At 39.3% G+C, this 19662-nt stretch overlaps 1 protein-coding gene across 1 annotated transcript in view; it reads right to left on the bottom strand.

Annotated features, from left to right (window-relative positions):
• Positions 1-293: 293 nt before the first annotated feature.
• ETF1 (eukaryotic translation termination factor 1) overlaps positions 294-19662 on the bottom strand; it is a 28197-nt gene continuing 8828 nt past the window's right edge. The window contains exons 3-11 of the mRNA XM_082454647.1: positions 9977-10152; positions 9451-9590; positions 6484-6622; positions 5960-6150; positions 4993-5122; positions 4311-4466; positions 3840-3904; positions 2888-3035; positions 294-2606 (exon numbers count right to left, since the gene is read on the bottom strand). Coding sequence (XP_082310773.1) covers positions 2524-2606; positions 2888-3035; positions 3840-3904; positions 4311-4466; positions 4993-5122; positions 5960-6150; positions 6484-6622; positions 9451-9590; positions 9977-10152 — 1228 coding nt within the window. The 3' untranslated portion in view covers positions 294-2523. The remainder of the gene's footprint in view (positions 2607-2887; positions 3036-3839; positions 3905-4310; positions 4467-4992; positions 5123-5959; positions 6151-6483; positions 6623-9450; positions 9591-9976; positions 10153-19662) is intronic.

Genomic DNA, 19662 nt, shown 5'->3' with positions numbered 1-19662 from the left:
AAAAAAGGGCAGGTTTCCCTTTGGCATGCATGTAGAATAGAGTAAGATACAAATTACTTTGGCCCTAGCAACTGGAACCTCTTTCCTCTGGTGTTAACACTGGGATCATGACCTCAGATACCCTTTGCATATAACCTTCTATAGGCAAATGTAGCCAAAGACAACTAAATCTAAGGCTGAAAAGTTAGTAACTATGATGAAACTGACATGTGCCTTAGAGAGCTCACTCACTGTTCTCCACAGTTCAGACCTTTCTTAGGAACAGTCCTAAAGAATCTCAAGCACACAAAGTATATTCTTAAATATGGTTTAATACTCTTCTCCATTTCTGTACATCACAACACCAAGATTTTGCTGCTTAGGATCTCTCCGTAGAGGCTATAGAGAATGCAAAGGCTACGGTTTTCACCCCCTCTTATTTATGTGTTTGTATGTGTAAGTGTAATACATATCAGTATATATTGATACACACATCAATATATAATGCAATATATATCACCAAAGAGAACACATTGATTAAAGAAATACAAAAATTTGGCATCATTTCCAAACTTAAATAGTAAAAATAAAAACTACAAAAGGAGCTGCATACCCTAAATGTATCATGTGAAACAACAAGCATATTCAAAAATGTAAATTTACATCCAATTTCTCTGGTCTTGTCATATCACATTAGACCCATTTACAATGGCAAAACCCTAAGGTACTGCTATGAAGAGAGCATGTTTGCTCGCTCTTGGGTGTTCTGCAAACAAACAGCAGAGCCCAAAGCAAAAGCCTGCTCCGGTGAAGCCTCCCGCGTTGGTGAATACCAAAGAATTGACTCTTCTCACTGGGGGTTGAGACATCAGGTTATACATAGACAGTCATTTGGACCTCAGAGTACAGTGTGAGAACCAGAAGCTTTACATTTAAGACATACTCCCTTCATTCAAGTGAAACAGGATTATTGGAACGATAGGCAGGTCTGTAACCTGGGAACAAGGAGCTGGTTCAGACCAATAAAGCTACGAGTGACTGAGTCAAGTCAGTGAAGAACAGCAGTCAGGCACTAAAGTGTTAAAAGTACCCAATTTGAAAACCAAATGCACCCCACTACCCTAGCTGTGTGGGGTGATACCAATTGACTTTTAAAACCTTTGGTCCTTCAAAGTCCATTTGGTATACTTTTTTCCATTGCTACCGCTGGGCACGTCCTACACACTTTGTTCACTGTCACCACCTCAGGCACGCCATGACCTTGCATGTCAGCTGGGGTCAAGTCCGATTTACAGCCCAGCTGTGAAGCATAAGCTTCAGGTTTTCAGGCCCACTTTTGGATCCAACGTGGTTAAGTCCTTGGTGCCAGAAGCTGTGTCCCATCCCTTCCCACCCATGCCCTTCCCACCCTCCTCCCATAATTTCTCCTATGAGAGGTGCTTGTAAGTCCCGTATTTGAAACAGATGCTCCAACCCCACCAGGACGTCAGGGGTTTACAATTACATGCACAGTCATACATGTCTTGTCTGTCGTTCCTGTGAAAACCTTGCAGTTCATTTTTAAAAAATCAAAACATTCACATAATCTCATGCCATCCAACACAAGGAAAACATGACCACCTCCCTTTTGCCAAGGACAGACCCAAGCAAAATAAAATATTCTTTAAATTTCTTTGCTTCCACTTAAATTGCATGTTTTATTTCTCCCAATCCCAGCAATAGCACAGAAGCCCCATCATATCCATCCCAAGCTGGTTTCTAGTATGCAAGATTATGCAAACCCTCGTCAAAGCAATTGATGCTAAGGGCTCCCAAACCCCGGGCACAAATGTGCCTGCAAAACAGATGGAAGGAAACAGAGCACTGGCCCAAATGCTTCATGTGTCAGTTTATCTTTGCAATACAATCTGCATCCTTGAAACTGACAGTCTGGAGGGGAGGGGTAGTATGAGGGAGTGAAGTTGAAACTGCCTCCTATTAGCTCACCCTTTCAACATTAAACAGAGACCAAGAGAGAAATGGTTCCAACATTTCACCACATGTATTTCTTCTTATGCAGTCTAAGCTGAGAATGCCATGTAAATGGGTCACTGCGAAATGCAGCAATTTAATTTTTCTCCAATCAAAATAAGAAACAAACCAGTATGATCTCATTTCTATTAACTTTTGAAGGTTTACAGCAGTTAAAGTATTTTGCTTCTATGTATGAAGGTTAAAAAAATCATTTTTTTTTTTTCATAAAATACAAGAGCAACCAATTTCACCATCAAGTAAAAGTAAAAACTGGGATTCTTTTTTAAATTAGTCCAAAGTGGCATTTAGGAACTTAGTTGTAGGCTGCTGCGCTGACACCATGACAAACCAAAGTGTAGGGTTGGGTCTGGTTTTTGTTTCGCTTTTCTTTTCAATATCCAATGCTCATGGACTAAGTTCTGGAAATGTTCCAATTGTAAGGCAGGGATCTGTTTGGATTCCACCACGGGTATGCTCCTTGGGTTGGATGCTGGAGGGTGAGGCACGTTTTGCCGGACCCATGTCGACTACCTAGTAGTCATCAAGGTCAAAAAATTCATCATCTCCTCCTTGGTATTCCATTCCCTGGAAATCTACTCGGTACCGCAAGATACCTGGGGAAACAAACAGAGTCAATAGCTGTGGTTCACAGAACTAGGGGGTGGGGAGCACGTTCCCTCTATTAAGGGAAGCCCAATCCCCTTGCAGAATTATAGAAAGCAAAGAGATGATAAAAAGTGGTCCCAACCAAGGAACCTGCAGCCATGTGCTGCCTCAATCCCCTGCCTCAGTGGATGATGAGCACACCTCACCTGAAGTTAACGTTATTTTGGGATAGCCAGGAAAAGGCTGTGGCCTGAGACCCTGGCTATTAGTTTTCTGATTTGCTACTCACCTCCAATTCCACCAAATCCTTTCACAAACTGGGATCCTTCTTGTGACTTATCTGTGACAATCTCCAATGTAGCTCCAAATTTTTTATAGTTGTTAGCAAACCACTCCAGCAGGGGCATGCTCTCAATCAGCTCATGTTCTTGTCCTGTCTGCAGGGGCAGCCACGAGATACAGAAACAATGGGATTAGGATATATCAAGACAGGAACGCTTGCTCCCTTGCCTGCCAACATTCTCCTTGTCCCTGTCATTATATCTATGTGTGTGAAACTGTAAGCAAATTACGGTTTCTGGTGATATAATTGCAACAGCATGGAAATTCTGATTACTTGAAACAACATTCCTCCCCAGGCTCTAGCCTCAATAATGAAATGTTAACACACACTTAGCAGTTTTTCAACTTATGGTTCCTCCTGTTGTCTAGAAGTCAGGCTGTTATAAAGTGTCTCTAGGCAGCACTCATTCAACAGCCGAGACACGCCAGAACTGCTTTTTGGAGCAGCCTTGTAAAAACCAAAGTCCTTCAACTCAGAACTTGAAGAAGCTACCAATTAAAAGGGACCTGTGCTGACCAGGTAACACTTGAAGCTGTGGTGATGCAGTTAGGCCAAACCTGTAGAAGCTGCTGTAGTAGAAGAGCTGGTAAAGTAAATGAAGAAAGCAGCACAGATTTCACAGTACAGGAGAGGAACTATTTAATTAATCTTCCTCTCAAACATTTTTCAAGTATGAGAATGTTTTCTTTTAAAATAAGGAACCACAGTAACCATGACCTGGCCTCCTTCTTTGGAATCAGATCAGTATGTGGCATACAGGAGCTGACCACCTCCCGGTACTCCCCACTGCCAGCAAGTATGAGGTTTGGTTTTCCAAGGCTGATGCTACTCTGTGCTGCCAGGGCTCTAACATATGGATTTATGTTTCCTTGTATGCATCACCAAACCAATCACATACCTCTTTGTCTGTAAAATGAGATTTATCCTTCTCTTGTTCTGGAGTTAGATAGAGAATTTTCTCCTCTGCAGCATTGGGGAAAAAAGAATGTGTTAACCTGCTTCTCATATACTAACAGGTTTAAGTTCCATGAGATGAATCAGGTTAGATGAAAGAGCTCCTGAACTCATTCTAGCAACCTTTTCATAAGAACATTAGTCAGCATGCAATGAATGAATGTCTACCAGGTACACTGCTCCTATCATAAGGAAACACCAAAGATATTTAAGATATAGCCCTTGTCCTCAAAAAATTTAACAATCTTAGGTAGACATTTATCAGTTCAATTGGATACAGACTGAAAGACCGGGGAACACAGTATAGATCTGCCTTTTGATTGCTCCTGAAATCAGCCACCTTTCCCAAATCTCCCCCCCAGGCTTCTTGAATACACAGGTCAGTAATAGTCATCTTATTTTCTAATTCTCATACCTTCTGTGCCTTGGCAATGAAGAACATATCTCATTATATCCAGATTTTCATAGACTATTAGAATCTCTACAGCTCCCATTTCTAAAGCCTTTAGTGTATCTTCAACTCCAAAACAGTACTTGCCCGTGTCCTGGCTGATTTCATCAAAGTATCGCCCTGTGGTTAGGGACAGGTCATTAAGAACATATAGTAAGGTTTCTTTTGTAGATACAGAGCTTCTTACTCAAAATCAGGGAGAGAAAAAAGTCAACTTAAAAATAAGTGCCAAATGTCAGTGAAAAATCACACTGCTAGTTGAGGCTCCAGAAAATGACTCTGAAGAGGTAACAGTTGGGCCAAATACACAATCATTTGGAAATGTGTGTCAAATTAGAAACAAAGCCAAACAATGGCCCCATTAATCTTTAATTTGAGCTCTCTATTCATCACTCTATTACAAAGGATAATTAATATGGGAAATCTAACTGAAGTTTGGTTCCTATTGCCAAAGGGTAAAAACAGTAGAAAAACAAACACATTTATTAGACTTAACAACTAAAGAGAGATTAATGATTCCACTGAGGACTTAAATTAAAATGCTAAACCTTCCTTTTACCTTTTCAGTGTTTTGTTTCGTACATATATACATACACATATACATACAAAAACATTTCACAGTAAGTAAGTTGCATTTCACTGATACCTATTAACTTCTTCTCTTGAATGAACTTCACGTTGGAGAGGACTTCAGTAGATAACTCAATAGCTTGGTTGAATCCATTTTCACCACCATAAGATATATCAACTAATTTTAAAACTTTTGATTGCAACCTCTGACACAATTAAAAAAAATTTAAAAAGCACATCATTAGTACTTCAAAACACCCTTACCAAGACCCATTACCTTTTAATGGCATGCAAAACTAGCAACATGATCAGTGAAGCCTCAAGAGGAGAGGAAAGAGCCCAATTTACTCTTGAATAGGTCTCACTGAAGAACACTGCCAGGATAAACTTCCTTAGCCAACGATATCACACATTCTGTCAGACCTATAAAAGCCTAACTCATTAAACACAAACAAAGTATCTTGTGAAGGAAAGGAGGAACTATTGGTTCCTGCTATATAAGGTGGTAGAGTATATAAGACAGCTTCTTTAGTGAGCCTTCTACTGTAATGCTACTACCCCACACCAGAAGAACACCTTGGGAATGTGTTATGGCCAGCCCAAGTCATAACCCAATAGAGCTTTCTGGATTAAACACTTTAGGCTTAATCAGCTCTGTCATATTGCTGAGAGGTTCAATGCTTTACTTACCTCCAGGAATAAGTTAGAAAAAGACAGGAAAAACCAGTCCTAGTTTCTTTGAAATCAAACTCCATTTTAAAGCCAATTATGGCAACCCACTAAAATCAGGGGCCAACATAGGGTCCAGAAAGATACCATCCAAAAAATGGCTGATTTCAAAAGAAAAAAAGTCCAGAAAGACATGGGGGAATATCTCCTAATATTCCTAATAATACACATGGAATTTTGTCCACTCAGAGCTAGGTTTTTAACACAGAATTTTTCACTGTAAAAGTAAAAAAGATGTGCATGTCCCGGCACTCAAAGAACTCAACTACTCCCACCTAGAAACTTACATAAAGGAGCATCTACTTCTCACTTACCTGATCAAACATATCAGACTGACTTAGTTCAGTTTTAAAGTCAGCTGATCCAGCTAAAACAAGACCAGCAACATTCACTTTGTCCCCAGAAATAAACAGCTGCACAGCAGTCTCAGCTACTTTCCGAACATAGTTATGTCGCTTTTCCATTCTTAAACGGGCAAAACGCAAGGCTGATTGACCTCCTCTACCTTTGACAAAGAAAAGTGGTGAGAGAAAAAGTCAATTATTAAGAAGTACAAGATGCCTTGCTAATTAAAAAGTAACTATATAATCATGCTATTCCCCAAGGAAAGGAGAAAGAGGAAAATCACTATTCCCTTAACTTAAATGTTTGGTATAAGCTATTACTACTGGCTTTCACAGAGTGACCACTAATTCTCTAGTCAAAAGAGCCACAAGCACCAATGAGTCACTGCATGATGCTTCTCCCATCATCTGGATTTACTTTCCCCTATTTATACAATTTGCTTCTTTAATGTTAGACACAAAGCAAAGGTGCTCATGTTCTCTTCCTAGATTACCATGTTTCTTTGGGAGATCCACGGTGAATTTGTGCAGAACTTCTCTTGTATTTCCTTGGAGTGTGCCAAAAAGTGCACCACTACCATCTATTACAATGAAGCCAAACTTGCTATCATCTGAAAGTAGTGCTGTAAGAGCCTGAAAAGCAAACACAGGTACCACACAATAAACCTCAAAGCTTTGCTAAAGTCAAGACAAAAATCCGAAAGGACATATATACAAGCCCTCTCCACTCACTTAGAATGGTATGAGTACTACAGAAAAACCATTTCATGGAGTAATTTATAGACTTCAGCTATAAATATGTAACTCATATGGACAAATTTGAACCAGATGCAGGAGAAAACCAACAATATCAACGTGAAGCCTTTTTACAAAGCTGACCTAGGCACAGGAATGCAAAACTAATACAGAGTTACAGGGCTCAAATTCTTCCTAGGTCCTTGATTTTAGACTGATGATGGTCTAGGGAAAATAACGTTCAAATTCAAAGTCTAACCTCCAAAAGTTGACTTTCTGTTACCATTAATAACCCCAGCATTAATAGGCGGTTTTCACTATGGCAAATAAGAGTATCTTGTAAATCAACTCTAAAGTAGTACTCACTGAGTACAAAACCCAGAAACAGTGTATAAAAAGATCTAATTTTTAAATGTTTTATTTAACTATGTCTTGAGTATCATTAATGATATCAGGATCTAAAACTCAATTGTATATTGAAGGTACTACAGGTAATAATTCTGAATTTTTATGGGGGAAAATCCTCCTTCTGGGTTAGCATTATATCATTGTATTTCTGCCTCCTGAAAGAGAAAATATTTAAATAGTCCTGGGACCCATATAGATGGGCAAGACTTTACATGATGGAGTTTAAATTCTATAGACTTGGTGGATGACTAATTACTAGGTGGCAGCCTCTTTAGCACTAAGAAATTATTACCCATACCATTTAACTGAGGAAGAAAATAGCTCCTTCAGGAATTGACTGGAAAGCAGATTAATTACTAAGAATCACCCTTTAACCAAAGCACGCCTGATAATTAGCATTAAGACATGAATATTGGGCTTCTCTGGTGGCGCAGTGGTTAAGAATCTGCCTGCCAATGCAGGGGACACGGATTCGAGCCCTGGTCTGGGAAGATCCCACATGCCGCGGAGCAACTAAGCCCATGTGGCACAACTACTGAAGCCTGCGAGCCACAAATACTGAGCCCATGTGCCACAACTACTGAGCCCACGTGCCACAACTACTGAAGCCTGTGCACATAGAGCCCGTGCTCCACAACAAGAGAAGCCACTGCAATGAGAAGCTCGCACACCGCAATGCAGAGTAGCCCCTGCTCGCTGCAACTACAGAAAGCCCGTGCACAGCACTGAAGACTCAACGCAGCCAAAAATAAATAAATAAAATAAATTTATAAAACAAAGCAAAACAAAAAAAATAAAATAAAACGTGTTGGCGGATATTAAAAAAAAGACATGAATATTGCCCACGTTAAAAATTTTGCCTTATCCCAATAACCTCTGATATGCAGCTTGATTAATTTAGGTTTTTAACAAGCCTGCTCATCAGGGAATAGATTTATCCCTTATAAGAATGTATAAATATCCCGATTAAACACGACACAAGTTGTATTGTTCAGTATGCCACATTCGTATGTAGTTATTGACATAACACGTTAAAGCCAAAATAAATAAAGCTAGCACGATGAAATGGTGTCTTGGAAGAGGAGTTAAGGTTTAGAAAAACCAATGAAGCTAACTTAATAAGTAAGCTAAAACTAGGTAACATGAGTACCAGGTACTATTTAAATCAACAAGATTTAAAATCTGCTTTCATCAAACCAGACAACAGTTAAGTGGGAGAGGGTGGCAAAGAGCTTCTCCAAAGAAGCTTTTGCCAGAAGGAGGCTGTGATAGCCAAGAGAAAATCAGTCTCCACCATCTATGCAACCGCTCAAGATCTGACTGGAACTGAACTTCCTGTCAAGTTAGCAAAATCATCCATTGTAAACTATGTTGACAAATGTCAGTTCTAATTCCACTGTAGAGGTTTTCCCCTAGGTCGATGAAAGGCAAGAGACTGAACTAGGAGCCAGCTGTGAATTCCTGATTGTTCTACTGTTGACTGATTTAGGTCACTCTAATGAGGTTTCCTTTCCACTCTTAATGTTCATCATATTATGGCAGCTCTTGTCACTCAAAAGTTTTATGGGGGGGAGGGGAAAGCTCTTATGGACCTGCTAATAAAGATTTTACAGTTTGTGAGCTGAAAACTAAGAGAGCGAGAAATGTAGGCAAGTATCATGGATACATAGGGAGACATGGAGATCAGGTAACCAATTATTTCTTTGCTTCTAATTAGTTCTTCAAACCCAGCTTAGCACTTTCCTCAAACATGCTGAATGATCGTATCATTCAGTGCCATAATAATGTAAAAAAAAAAAAAAAAGCCAGCCTTGTAAAATGGCACAATTAAAACAGCCTGGCAATTCCTGAAACGGTTTAACAGTTACCATATAACCCAGAAATTCCACTCCTAGGTATATACCTGCCCCCAATGAAAACATATGGACATACAAAAACTTGTACATGTATGTTCAAAGCAGTATTATTCATAACAAACAGTGGAAACAACATATTCATCAAATGATGTTAAATAAGTAAAATGTGGCAAATATTATTTGGTAATAAAAAGGAATGAAGCACAATACATGCCACAACATGGATGAACCTTGAAAACGTGCTAAGTGAAAGAAGCTAGGCACAAAAGGCCACCCATTCTATCATTCCATTTATATTGAAATGCCCAGCACAAGCAAATCCACAGAGATAGAAAATAGATTAGGGGTAGCCTAGAGCTGAGAGATCTTGGGGTATGGGGGAAGGGAGGGAGGACTGGGAATGACTGCTAATGGGTATGGGGTTTCTTTCGGGGTAATGAAAATATTCGATGCACTTCTTACCTCTGTATGGAATTTGTTGTCACACAAATACAATGAAGTATTAATTGGTTTGAAAGGTTCAAAGTCAATGTTGACTTTCTTTTCTTTTCCTTCTTCTGTTACAATTGTACCACAGTAAACAACCAGGCCATTTGGAGGTACTGCAAAGAACACAAACAATTTCTCTACTTATATCCACACCTAATTGTCCTCAATTAATAGAAAATGTTCCCACAGCCTGTTGTTCCTGCCCCTTTAAATCATAATTTAAATAAAGTGGAAATATCTGTAAATCTCTCAGGCAGATTTCTCTCCCTAATTTTGAAACTTGAGATGTGTTAAAAAGGAGGATTTATTATTTTAAGTACAGTGAATACTACTTAACTTTCAAAAAATAACTTAGCGGGGAAAAAAAAGACCAAAGGGACAATGCTTATGGCTGGGTGAAGAAAACACTAGTGACCGAAAGCATCATGGCAGGATCAAAGTGGAAAATACAACCAAGACAAACAAAGTAGAGGAGGTAAATGATCAAGCTCCAGATTACCTTTGTTATAGAGTTTGAGTCTTTGTTGTACAGATGTAATGGCTCCCAGGACTGAAAGGCGGTTTACTCGTGACTTAATGTTAGATGCAGTTCCAAACTCATCTGCTAACATTTTTGCCACTCGTGAAATCTGGTCTTTGGGAGGAATGATCAATGATATCATGCTTGTGCCATTGCTGTCGAAGAAAGCATAGCATTAGAGGTTTAAGTACCACATAAGTAAAGAGTTATCATTAGTAAAGGGAGTTAAAAGTGAGACACCCCTAAAATAGTAGAAATAAATCACTCTCAAGGTGACCACGAAGGTAGGGGCTACACCACTGTAATCAAAGTGTACCCAGAGCTAGGAATTGTGTTCAGAATATGGTAGGTGCTCCAAAAACAAACATATATAGAACAATGGAACAGAATTGAGAGCCCAGAAATAAACCCACACACCTACAGTCAATCTTTGACAAAGAGGCAAGAATATACAATGGAGAAAAGACAGTCTCTTCAGCAAGTGGTGCTGGGAAAGCTGGGTGGCCGCCTGTAAATCAATGAAGTTAGAACACCCCCTCACACCATACACAAAAATAAACTCAAGACGCTGAAAGACTTAAATACAAGACATGACACCATAGAGCTCCTAGAAGAGAACATAGACAAAACATTTTCAGACATAAATCATACCAGTGTTTTCTTAGGTCAGTCTCCCAAGGCAATAGAAATAAAAGCAAAAATAAACAAATGGGACCTAATCAAACTTGTAAACTTTTGCACAGCAAAGAAACCATAAACAAAACAAAAAGACAACCTACTAAATGCAAGAAAATATTTGCAAATGATGAGACTGACAAGGGCTTAATTTCCAAAGTATACAAACAGCTCATACAACTCAATAACAAAAAACAACCCAATCAAAAATAGGCAGAAGACCTAAATAGACATTTCATGAAAAGATGCTCAACATTGCTAATTATCAGAGAAATGCACATCAAAACTACAATGAGGTATCGCCTCACAACAGTCAGAATGGCTATCATCAAAAAGTTTACAAATAACAAATGATAGGGTGTAGAGAAAAGGGAACCGTCCCTACACTGTTGGTGAGAATGTAAAATGGTGCAGCTACTATGGAAAACAGTATGGAGGTTCCTTAAAAAACTAAAAATATAACTACCATATGATCCAGCAATCCCACTCCTGGGCATATATCCAGAGAAAACTCGAAAATTTGAAATGATACACGCACCCCAATGTTCACAGCAGCACTATCTACAATAACCAAAACATGGAAGCAACCTAAATGTCCATCGACAGATGAATGGATAAGGATGTGGTAAACACATACACACACACACACACACACACACACACACACACGAATACTACTCAGCCATAAAAAAGAATGAAATAATGCTATCTGCAGCAAAATGGATGGACCTAGAGATTATCATACTAAGTGAAATCAGACAGAGACAAATACCATATGATATCACTTACATGTGGAATCTAAAAATATGACACAAATGAACTTCCTTACAAAACAGAAACAGACTCACAGATGTAGAAAACAAACTTATGGTTACCAAAGGAGAAAGTGGGTGGGGGAGGGATAAATCAGGAGTTTGGGATTCGCAGATAGTATAACTATAAACTAGTATATATAAAATAAACAACAAGATCCCACTGTATAGCACAGGCAACTATATTCAATATCCTGTAATAAACCATAATGGAAAAGAATATGAAAAGGAATACGTATGTATAACTGAATCACTCTGCTGTACAGCAGTTTGATTTACAATCAGCTATACTTCAATTAAAAAAAAATATGGTAGGTGCTCAATTATCTGAATGAATATTAGTTATATAATATGTAAAGAAGGCACTTTAAGGGGTTCTTGGGAAACACCTCATTCCCTGAGGAATGAAGAGAGACGCTTTGATAAGGGTGTGACAACAGGCTTGAGTTTGACCTTGAGTCTATGGCAGAGGCTTGGAATCTGGTGGTTCTTCAGAGGATGATGCCATCATAGGATGGTGCAAAAAGTCTTTCCAAAGTCTAGATGAAATACCAATTTAATATCCTGGTCCCCCCCTTTAAAATTCCTGGTGGTCCAGTGGTAAAGAATCCGCCTTCCAATGCAGGGGACGTGGGTTCGATCCCTGATCCCTGGAACTAAGACCCACATGCCGCGGGGCAACTAAGCTGCGCACCACAGCTACTGAGCTCGGGCGCCTCAACGAGAGAGCTGGTGTGCCGCAAAACTACAGAGCCCACGCGCCACAACTAGAGAGAAGCCCGACGTGCCACAAGGAAGAGCCCACACCGCAAAGATCCCGCATGCCGCAACTAAGACCCGACGCAGCCAAAAAAATAAATAAATAAAATAAACATTAAAAACAAATAAATAAAATAAATATTAAAAATAAATAAATAAAATTCCAGGCTCACCACGAAAATTTATAATCACTAATTTAGCACCCTAAGTATCCTTACAATGGGAAACGAGAGCCTTGGATTCACACAATGTCACACCCACACACACACACCTCTCTCTAAATAAATGTATCTCTAAATATATTTTACATATTAATCACTTTTGAGTTTGATTAAAAAGAGCAATGCACTGAAAGTCTGATCAACTCTGGGTACTCAAGCAAATTCAAGTTTCTACAACTAAAAACCAGGACTAAACCCTGACCTATGGAGGACACCCCCAAGGCCTTGTCACATGCGAGGTCCCTTATGAGCAGCCACCAGCCTCACTCTTACCTTAATACTGATGCCAGCAACATATCTTTTGTACCTAGACATTCTCGAGATACTTACTAGCACCACCAGTTAAGAAATACCTTATTTCAATATTCCTAGTTCTCCTTGAAGCAAACATAAAACTACATTATCAGGCTTCCCTGGTGGCACAGTGGTTAAAAATCCACCTGCCAATGCAGGGGACACGGGTTGAGCCCTTGTCTGGGAAGATCCCTCATGCCACGGAGCAACTAAGCCCGTGTGCCACAACTACTGAGCCCACGCGCCTAGAGCCCGTGCTCCACAACGAGAAGCCACCGCGATGAGAAGCCGGCACACCGCAAAGAAGAGGAGCGCCCGCTCGCCACAACTACAGAAAGCCCACGCGCAGCAACGAAGACCCAATGCAGCCAAAAATAAAAAATAAATCAATTAAAAGAAATCCTATGATAAACCATAATGAAAAGAGTATAAAAAAAGAATGTATATATGTATAACTGATCACTTTGCTGTAAAGCAGAAATTAACACTGTAAATCAACTATACTTCAATAAAAATAAAGTAAATAAATAAATTGAGTCAATTTATATTTTGAAGGCAAAAGCTGATCTGATGAGTCAAAGCATGTTAAGAAATGTGATTATCATTTTACAGACTGTTTCTACATGATACTTAATGAGTCTGTAGGAAAGTTACTTCCTGAGATTCTTATAGATCATGCCCCTAAAGGCTATGACAAGTTTAATCATTACAAGTATTAGTGTCATAATGAAATGGGTGGGGGCTTTCTTTAGATAAATTGGGAAGACTGCCAGAAACACCTAAACTTTCCCCCAATCACCAAGAGTATGTAATCTCACATATCCAGTAGTGTCTGGTGGACGTTGGCAAGAAAAAGAAATTAGAAAGATGGGGACAGTGTCAAGTCAAATGGGCTTATGTGCCAAGTGGCATAAGAAAGAAGGGAAGAGACAGTGAGGGGAACAACATCAAAAAGTAGAGAAAACCCCTCATATTAGCTTTGTAACTATAGGTGTTTAAAATCTGGAAGTGTCTGGAAACTATCTTTCTAGAGTAAAATTAACTTCACAAATGTGCACCTTGGTACCAGCATTGGAAAGGGACCTCACTTACACAAGACCCTGCCCTTTGAAAGTTTTCTCCTAGTGGTAAATTCCACAAGTCCCTTAGTCAGACAAGTTTTCTTTAGAAGGAGACAACCTGGCTATCAAGCTCTTCCACTATCAAAATAGTTGCTCTCAGACTGTCAGCTAATGTCTGTCTCCAAAAGCACCACTGTTTCTGTTGGGGTATCTACTCCAAATCTAGAAGGCTGGTTCACAACCTTTGTGATACTTCCCCCAACAAACTACAAGTCGATTAATGACAGTACATGGTAAAGTATGGTGTGTGCTCTGCTGCCACCCCTTGGATAGGGGAGCAAATATTCTAGCCAAGCCAGAGAATCAAACAAATTTATGATAAGCAGTTTTAGTTGTTACCACAAACACAAGCAAAATGATCATTAAAAAAAGCTGCTTCCAAGATACACTTCATATAAGATAAAGCATATCCACACACCACACCTGATCTATAATTATTTCTTCATCTATATAAATGTATATCTAGTTCCATTATTTAAATCACCTAAAATTTCAAATACAGTACTGACAAACCAGAGTGATTCGGAACAATCCCTTGCTCATGCACACACACATTTACACTAAGTCAGATATATCGCTCTCATACAATTCTACCTGTGGCCATGTTCCAGTTTCTGAATTAGATAGAAAAAGAATTCTCAAATGAAACAAACTGGTATCTTCTATTACAAAAAAAGAAAAATGATCTTTACAGTCAGTGAGGCATATGCTCTGGGTCCTATTTTCAGCTATCAAATGTAACAAACTGCTTTACTTCCAATATTTATCTTGCTAAGTTCCTGAAGAGGAATTTCCAAAAAACTTTTTGATAATTCCTTCTGGAGTTCTGCCAAATCTTATAGGCCAAAGAGGAGAAAAGGAGTTTGCTTTACCTAGGAGGGGCTGGAAAAATTGGGCAAGTAAATTTAACTTCAAACTTGTTCTAGATTGTAGGTGCCACCTGTATAATATGAAAATACACAAGATAGGGAAAAAAGAAGACAGGTTAAGTTGCAATATGGGCTTCACTGGCTTGTATTTGTTTTCAGATGAACAATTCTCAAAAGAGCATATTTGTTTACCCCGGGGCTTTTGAAATCTTTAGGGACCAAGGGAGTTAGTTACTTCTCAAAAGAAGGGCTCAGTTTTAAAAAGCTCATGTGCTCTGATTTACAGAGTAGTTTCCTAGGAGATGGAACTAGCAAAGAGGCAGTAAGTAGGAAACGTAATGAGAAGGGGCTCCAAGGATAGCAGGGGTGAGGGCTCAGAGCTCAGGAAGCTAATGCGCACCAAACCCCAAAGGATGTAAAGTTTGAGGCTAAAAAGGATGTTGGGATAAATTAACTGAGTGAACCCAAAATGCCTAAAGGAAATCCCTAAAGCAAGATAATCAGGTGGAGGACAAAGCAATGACCTTAAGATAAGCAGCTATTTACTTTCCACTGCAGATAGGTTAAGAAGATAAGCATCCATTAAGCAACTTCACTGTATAGCAACAGAGTTGGGCAACCTTGCACTCACATCCATTTAACATCCTAGAGAGGACAAAGTGGTAGAGATACCTAAGAACATAATCTTGTTATAGGATTCCACTTAAAAAAAAATGGTTTGGAAGTATAGCTTGCCAAAAAATTTTGTTTGGTAGATTTCTATCAAGTTGCTAAATATGAAACACTACTTGAAAGTTAGTCTTGGCTTCTTACTCATTTTGAATTTTGACTAATATTTTAAAAAATTACCTTTCACTAGTTTCCCCTTGTGCCTCTCCCTACCCAGTCTTAAGGGGGAAACCTTAAGTTTTTGAATTCATCTGACACCTGACTGGGGATGAGGAAACAAGGATTATTTAAATGGATGGCTTTTACTTTAGAAATTTAAAGGCCACATTATAATCTCTGATGTTTTGTATGTTGGGTTTGATACAGCAAATTAAAGTTTTTCTAGGAATTCCCTGGCAGTCCAGTGGCTAGGACTCTGCATTTCCACTGCAGGGGGCATGGGTTCGATCCCTGGTCAGGGAACTAAGATCCCGCACGGGGCACCGCGTGGCCAAAAATAAATAAATTAAAAAAATTGTTTTTAATTTAAAAAAAAAGGAGGCTTCTGGTTTTAAAAAATAAAAAAAAAAAAAGTTTTTCCAGGAAAGCTTCCAAACAAAATAAACAGTCAAAGTTGCTAGACCAGTTTGTGTAAACACCAAAATAAAACCAAGGAAGCTGAGTATTTCATTTAAAAGTAGAGCAAACAGTCCTAAGGGGAGAATGAGAAATAAAGCTCTCACTAAGGAGCTGCTGGCAGTGTATGCAAACTACGCCTTTAATTTTAATAGTTTTCATCCACTCCTCTGCTTTGTCACCATGTCCCTTTCCCAAAGTCAAAAGGCTCTCATTCAAGAGCCAGTGAATTATGAGGTATACAGCAATGATTCACATGCAGGTTGTAAAAACTGAGCAAAATAAGACACAACATACAATGTGCCATGTAAGGCCTCTAGGGGCCTCTGTTCTCAGATCCCTTCTTGTTTCTCATTTTAGGGGCACTTTCCCTTTTCAAAGGAGAATTCAGCAGTGCTTCCACCCAGAGGACTAACTTCTGAGAAATAAAACAGCTGGGAGACAGAAGGAAGTAGCTGTTAAGTAGACTAAATACGGACAGTAAATAACACTAGACAAAACTCAGGAAGGAAGGGAATTTAAAGAAATAGCTGACAGCCTTCTGTTCCCTTATTCTCAAAGGTGACCGTTGAAAGGAAAGTTTCTCTCCCTAGAGTAGTACCACCAGTCACTTACCTAATCCAAGGTTTCATGGCCCCTAAACACTATGGACAGGGAAACATAAGGTTCAGATTGTCAGGACTGAAAGGTCTCTAAAGAAGAAAACACAAGGTAAGCAGAGCAAAGCCTGGGCTGTGGGGTATATGTTTATGTAACTTTGCGGCTCTCAGGGTTCCAGCCTTAGGATTCAAGAAGCCTGCTGATGCAGATGGTCATAAGAGTGACAAACAAAAAGAAAAATCTAGGTACTCTTTGACCTGTAAAGATCTCACCAGTGCTCATCATTAACAATGCTCAAGAACACTTTAAAAAGGTAGGTAGGAAGAAAATGTGGTACCCACAAGCTTGTCCACTGGCCAATTTGCATGAGAGTCCCAGAACCCTTGGAGAGCTTTCTAAAAAAACAGAACAAAAATGCTCAGGTACAAAAAGATCTCCCCTTCCTCTATATTCTGACTCAACAGCTCTTGAACAGGGAGAGTGAGGGTGATAGTGATTATGGGTTAAGAGAGTCTCAGTTCTCAAATGGATTGATTTAAACAGAATCAGAAACAGATTTTAATGCATAACTAGGGTTAAGAATCACCGTGTCTGGGTTGCTTTCTATGCCTTTAAGCAGGACCTCTTAGCCAGCTGAAGTGGAGATTCCATGACCTCACCCCTACCTAAAGAGAAACTCAGAGCCCAATTGCTGCAAGTAAGCTGCTGTCATTTACCCTAGCAGTAACACAACTCCAGTGAATTGTGATGGCTCAGATGTGCCCAACTTTTTCCAGCCAGAACCCTCTCATCAAATCCCTGCCATCCATCTTATCACCCCTACATAACAGAACTACTTTCAGGTTAGGGCCAGGAGCATTTTAGAGACTGCCTACTATACTCTCTAGTTGGGACTTAAGAGTATATGCCCCCCAAGAAGCTTTCATCTCAATGTTTGTCTGGGATATGCCTAGGATATGGATGGCCAAGGTTTCCCCTATCGCCTTTCAAGCTCACAAACCTCAACTTAAATCTCAGACACAGCATTTCTGAGATTCACTAAGCTAGCTACATTATATGCGTCACCAGCTGAAAATCAATCAGTTCCTCTCCAATTACTACTCCTTTTGTCATTTTATTCACCATGGTTTTATATGAGTTTAATATGGGAACGTAATAGGAGGGTGGTTATGAGCAAAGGTTTCCGAATCAGACAGATTTGGGTTCTTGTCCTGTCCTATCGGCACAACCTAGGGCAAATTACACATAAACCCATTTGGGACTCAGTTTCTCCTTACTTCACAAGGTCATGAGGATTCTGTAAGAGAATATATGTCAAGTGCCTAGCATGGAAGCAGACAGATTGCTAAATGGTAACTAGATGGAACTTGATAGCTTCTTGTGCCCTACCCCCCCTGCCCTTAATAGTAAAAGCCAGAATTAAAGGCACAGCACAGCTGGGCGGGGCGGGGCGGGGTGAGGTGGGGAGCAACACTGTTAGGTGGTGCTGTAGTCTTCTTTGAATCTGAGTAAGTCCAAAGAGGGAGATAATAGTTGACTTTGTGGTAGGTGGTAATCACCTTTATTGGGTTACAGAACCTGCCAAATCTTCCAACAGAACAAAAGAACCAAACCAAAACACAGTTCAAAACAATATGGTCAGAACACTAGAAGCTGTTTTGTAATTTATCACAAGGGAGAAATACAGAAATTCATTTCCCTCTAAAACTTTAAATAGCTTAAGTGGCTTCATCTTACAGATGTGGCATGGGTTAAATATTCTGATATAATTCAGAGACAGTCACTTCTATCTGGTTATCAGTCACTTCAAAGATCTGACCTGTTTTCTCTTCCACCAAGCAACAGTGAAACAACACTTACTTATTGAAAGCAGAACTCATTTCAGGACATAGTGGATGCTCAAACATTTGAGAATGAATAAATGGTTAATTGCTAACATAAAAAATAGGGTCTTCTCTACATAGTCTCTTCTAAGTGGACACCAGAGATTTATTTTAAGCTACTAAATAAAATACCAATTAAAAGTTTGACAATCTTTGGAGAGGAACTAACATGTGCCTAGAAATGACTAGTTGTCCCTGCTTTAGCTTCACTAAAATGCTCACACCATCCCATCAGTCTTTTACCACAACAAAACTAACACTTTCAGAATGCCTTCTTTTGCCACCTTTAATTGGTTCATCCTCACCTTGATGCCTGTCCCCCATATTACCTATGATGCAGGTAGGAGGTGGATGGGGCTGCTTTTTATAAAGAGCTTGTAGAATACCAAACTAAGGGAGGATTCTGTTACTGTTCAAAGAGGCTAGACAAAGTTACTAGAAATTGGTTTTGTGCAACTGACCTCAGGGTTAGATGCCATTACCAGATGGGACAAGTACCAATATCTGAACATGCTGAGACATTAAAGCAGTCTCTATCCTAGAGGATACAATAACTCAAGATGTCCCAATATTTTACAGAAAGTAAAGTTTACAGAAGGTTCATTTTATCCTCAAAGCACTAGGATTGCTGTCCTCCAAAACAAAAATGTATATATCTAGTAGAGTATTTTTTCTACAATTACAGGAATTTACTTTGTCATAAAAAGAAAACTAAAAACAAACAGATCGACCTAGTGGAATATTCCACCAGGGAGCAGCAGAAGCTGGAAAATTTCTCTCGCATTCTCACATCAGTGCAAAGCCAGGAGATATCAATCACAACCAACATTAGGGACTTACTAACAACCAGTGTTCTACACAGGACTGTATAAATGAGAAAGTCCACTTCTTATCTTTCTTGGCCACTATGCAAGTACTTTTCAAATAAAAGAAAAGCCACAGCCTTCCTGTTAATCTTCTAGTACACAAATGAGCTTCTGGGGAAGGATTTAAAACTTAAGTTTTTTCCCTCACCAATGATCCTCATTAAAAACAAACATGTTAAAAACAAAAACAAAAACAAAAACAAACATGTTCAGTACCCAAATTCTTCCTAGGGTAGATTTGCAAACAGCGTGCCTCTTCCCTTTTATCTTTACTCCTCAGT

Source organism: Balaenoptera physalus (genome assembly GCF_965194825.1).
Source record: "Balaenoptera physalus genome assembly, chromosome: 3".
NCBI lineage: Eukaryota > Metazoa > Chordata > Mammalia > Artiodactyla > Balaenopteridae > Balaenoptera > Balaenoptera physalus.
The sequence above is the reverse complement of the archived record's forward strand: the minus strand, read 5'-3'. Positions and strand labels throughout refer to the sequence as shown.